Source organism: Odocoileus virginianus, chromosome 17, assembly GCF_023699985.2.
Source record: "Odocoileus virginianus isolate 20LAN1187 ecotype Illinois chromosome 17, Ovbor_1.2, whole genome shotgun sequence".
NCBI lineage: Eukaryota > Metazoa > Chordata > Mammalia > Artiodactyla > Cervidae > Odocoileus > Odocoileus virginianus.
This window is the reverse complement of record NC_069690.1, coordinates 21,077,251-21,081,632: the sequence shown is the minus strand read 5'-3', so window position 1 is coordinate 21,081,632 and position 4,382 is coordinate 21,077,251. Positions and strand designations below refer to the sequence as shown.

Here is a 4,382-nt window from a genome sequence, read left to right as displayed (position 1 = left end):
CAGTCCTAGCCTAGCTGAGGATACAGGGAGAGAGTGGGGCCAAGGAAGACAGCCATGGCTCTGGCCTGCCCAATTGTTCCTGTTCCCCGAGATCGAGACTGATAAAGAAACGAGTTTCTTTGGACACGAGGGGGTTGAAAGGCCAAGGCAGACGTACGAAATTGAACTGGGGAGATAAAAATGTAGCAGAGAAAACATAGCATTTAAAAAGGCACAGGAATGGAAGATGTGTGTCCACCCAAGTGTTTAGAATCTTCCCTTTAGCGCCGACCAAGTCAAGCACAAAGGCTGAGCTAAGCACGCGCGCATCTGCAATCCGCCCGCGGCTCCTGGGCCGCAGCCTCCGGGTTGCGCAGGCGCTGCAGTTGCCATGGAGACGCGTGGCCCTTCCCGGGCGCAAGGCGCCGCCGGAAGCCGCTGGCTCAGCGGCCGCGGGTCTCCAGCCGCCGGAGGTGCGGAGGAGCGGTCCCGCGGGCGGATGGACCGCGGCGGTGGGGCCCGGCCGTTGGAGGACGGCGAGGAGGAGGAGGAGGAGGAGCGACAGGGCTGCATGGCGGCCTCGCAAGTCTCCAGATTGCCCCCCATCGAGGGTTGCACCTCAGAACTGAACAAACAGAAGGTGAAGAAGAAAAAAAAGAAGAAAAAGACCAAGAGGTCGGGCAAAGGGGACGGTAAGAGGAGCAGCTAGCGCGGCAGCCTCAGCTCCCACACCTGAACAACTTCTCCGAGGACACCCACCTCACCCCTGAGAACCCCATCTACTCGAGGACCAGTTCAACCCAGAAACAGAAACTCGTTGGTACTAATCAGAGGTCCCCTGGCTCCCCGCACGATGAGGCTCCGGCCCTTCCCATAGAAACCATCCATGTCCACAGAGACCCCAAATCCTGCGTCGAGTTCTCAACACCTATGGAGACCTTCAACCCCACACAGAAACACCCCACAGAGCCTCCCAGCCCCACGGTGACTCCTAGCTTTATACACACACTCATCATTCTAATCCCTCAGTCCAAACTCAAAATCCTGATCATCCTTACCTTCCCCGCAAAAACCTCAAGCCCTCCTACAGCGATGCCTTTATCCTCATACACAGACTTTCCCCACCCACAGGTAGTGAGGCACTAGTGACCTCTTCTCTCAGGCACACACACAAGCACAGGCTCTTGCCTTCCAGCCGAGGATCCTCCTTACACCCTCATTCCTTGGGGGCCCCTGCCTCTGGGTGCCGTGTAGACACCCCGGTGCTGTGTGTGCCTAGTCGCGTCTGACTCTTTGCAACCTGAGGGACTGTAGCCCTCCAGGCTCCTCTCTCCATGGGGATTCTCCAGGCAAGAATACTGGAGCCGGTTGCCACACCCTCCTCCAGAGACACCCAGGAAGCGCATATAATACAGGGTATACACCCTGTACTGACCGCGCTTCCACTTCCCTCACCTTCCAAGGCCAACCTTCGACTGCACACAAACACCATCACACCAGGCATTGCTACGCACTTTATCATCCTCAGCACCCTCAACACCCCCTTCTATCAGCATTATCACCAAATAAAGGTAAAGCATAGATAGCCAGCAGGCACACACATTCACAGGCTGCACACTCACCTGCCTAGACCCCTCCCACCCCCATTCACATACAACTATACACATGGGATTCTCACTCCTGGTTTCCCTGTGGACATATCACAGAAACACACCCAGCAACAGCTGCCACAAACCCGCAGAGCCCACAGGCTTACCATGCTCCTCTCAGAGAATTCCCTAGGGACTCCACAAAGGCCCTGAGCACGCATTCGTGGAAAGAGTGCAACAGTGATGTAGAATGCGCCTGTCTGTGGGTGCTGTAAGTCTCTCTTGTCAGTTGTGTGGTCCACTGTGGGGGCTCTTGCTATCAGGGAGGTGGATCAGCGCCGTTACCTCTAGCACAGTTAGTCCTGGGTTCAAGTCTCTGGGCCCTAGCCTTTATACAAAGCTGGCTCCCCTGGCGCGCTGGAGGCCAAGATGTAGCAGCCTTCCCTTGTAGTTTGGAGAAGTGGGGGATGGGCAGATTACAATTACTTCTCCAGGTGGAATCATCATAAAAAGGCAAGAAAATAGTTCTGGCATTTAAGTCAATAAGCTCCAGGTGTACCTGCCAAACAGATTAGGAAATTTATTATCTTTTCCAGCTTAGCTTCTGACTCTAAAAATTACAGTGGCATGTACTTCATACTGTCAGCAGGGGACACCAAATAGTTTTGGGGAAGTGGAAGGTATAGGAATTTCAAGAGAGGATTTCCCGCCCCCCGCATCTCTCCTTTTCTCTCTTTCTTCTTTTGGTGGGGGGAGGGAGATTCCTCTCTGCCCCCAAAATAGGATGAGCTGAAGAAAGAATCACAACATGTAGTATTTTATATGCACGTTATATAATTCAGAAGTGCTATTAATATTTCAAAAGAATCAGTATACGCCACACAGCAGAAGTATTTCCTGGCTTGGCAGAATGCTTTCCATAGTCAGATTTAGGAAGTTTTTCTGTTGTTCTCCATTTCTTCCATCATAAATTGTCTAGACTAGGGGTAAGTCACAGCCTCCCAGAACTGGGCAGTGCCTTGGCGAGCAATGGAGAGGTGAGGTGGGGATGTGTGGAAAGAACCCGGCGCTGGGAGTCAGGCCTGCGTTCAGATCCAAGCTCTGCCACCTGCTATGTGACATTGGAAAGTAACGGAGGCTTTTGGAGTCTGTTTCCTCACCTTGAAAACAGGGCAGATAGCCTCTCCCCAAGGGGACCTGACTCATAGTATGTGCTCAGTAAATGGTTCCTCCCTCCCCAACATGACAACCCAAAGCCTATAGGCAGTGGGTGTGTACGGGGCTGGTGGGCTTGCCCACCTGAGCCCTAGGTAAGGAGGGGCCTTCAGTACCCTCCCCACTTCATCTTTGGTGGTTTGGGCATCACCCCCGAGCGGGCTCAGGGCAAGTATCACAGAGGCTAACGCTGCCCATCTGCTCAGCAGATAAACACCAGAGTCAAGGCATGAAGACTCAGCAGCTGTCTCCAACCTTCCATGACATACTAGGTCCCAGCAAAGATCACGGCCCGGGGCCAGAGCACAGGCAGAACAGGGATGAAAGCAAGCTCTTCTACTCCACCACTGTAAGCCTCCCCCGCTTTGTCGAAATAGAAGAGACCCTTTCCAACCAGGTCAATGAAAGTCTGCGCTGGGATGGCATTCTCGCCGACCCAGAGGCTGAGAAGGAAAGGATTCGCGTTTACAAGCTGAACCGGAGGAAGAGGTACCGAATTTGGGCCCTGAAGGGCTTGCACTCTGACCCCGGTGCCGCGGAGACCCCCGAGGACCCAGCCTACCTCTCGGATCAGCACAGTGGCAGCAGCAGGCAGCTGACGGCCAAGGGCCCCAACCACTGCTCCGAAGGAAGCCTCATGTCGACGGACATACCACCCTGAATGTGCCCAATCTCATCTGATCTCGGAAGCTAAGTGGGGTCGGGCCTGGCTAATACTTGGATGGGAGAAGGAAACCTTATCCCGAAGCTCCTCCACTCCGACTTCCCTGCTGCTCTGCTGGAGCCAAAGCCCACCCATGACCCGGACAAGCTTATGATTTATCCTTCCCACCAGTCTATGTGTTACAACTGTGTCTATACGTAAATAAAGGGAAATCAGACTTAGCTCTGAAGGAAGCAGGTGTCTGGTGGGTTGATGAGCTCAGTTCGCCTTCCACCAAGATGTCTTTCAAAGGCCCAGGAAAGCCACAGCTCCTTAAGAGTGTAAGCAGGTCGATGAACAAAATTCTCTTCCGAATGTCCTTTTTTCCTCAAATAAGCTGGCATTGCTTTGTTATTTAATTTCCCATCACAATTAGCTATCTATAGTCTCCCCCACCCACAAAAAAAGAGAAAGTGGATAGATGGTATCAATTCTAAATCCATTTTAAAAAAATATTTATTTGGCTGCCATCGGGTCTTAGTTATGGCACTCAGATCTTTCATTGTGGTGCTCGGGCTCCTCCCTAGTTGTGACTCCCGGGTTGAGTTTCCCACCTGGAGCCTGTGCAATCTTAGTTCCCCAACCAGGAATCAAACCCAGGTCCCTTGCACTGGAAGGCGGATTCTTACCCACTGGACCACCAGCAAAGTCCCTCAATTCTAGTGTTAATCGCTCAGTCGTGTCCGACTCTTTGTGACGTTATGAACTGTAGTCCGCCAGGCTCCTCTGTCCATGGGATCCTCCAGGTAAGAATACGGGAATGGGTTGCCATTTCCTCCTCCAGGGGATCTTCCCAACCCAGGGAACAAACCTGGGTCTCCTGCGTTGCAGGCAGATCCTTTACAGACTGAGCCACCAGGAAGTTCCTCAATTCCAAATCTTAAACTAATTTCATG

General features: G+C 52.8%; 1 protein-coding gene across 1 annotated transcript; it reads left to right on the top strand.

Moving 5' to 3' along the window:
* The first annotated feature begins 370 nt into the window (after positions 1-370).
* Positions 371-3,680, top strand: LIAT1 (ligand of ATE1). Its single transcript, XM_020915417.2, has 2 exons — positions 371-671; positions 2,993-3,680. The coding sequence occupies exons 1-2, from the start codon at positions 371-373 to the stop codon at positions 3,442-3,444; spliced, it is 753 nt and encodes a 250-aa protein (XP_020771076.2). The 3' UTR covers positions 3,445-3,680.
* The last annotated feature ends 702 nt before the right edge of the window (positions 3,681-4,382 follow it).

Bases quoted from the DNA above. Each gene is read 5' to 3' on its own strand.
- LIAT1 (XM_020915417.2), top strand. From the start codon at position 371: ATGGAGACGCGTGGCCCTTCCCGGGCGCAAGGCGCCGCCGGAAGCCGC. The intron at 672-2,992 runs GTAAGAGGAGCA...TCTGCTCAGCAG, and splicing joins GAGGTCGGGCAAAGGGGACG to ATAAACACCAGAGTCAAGGC.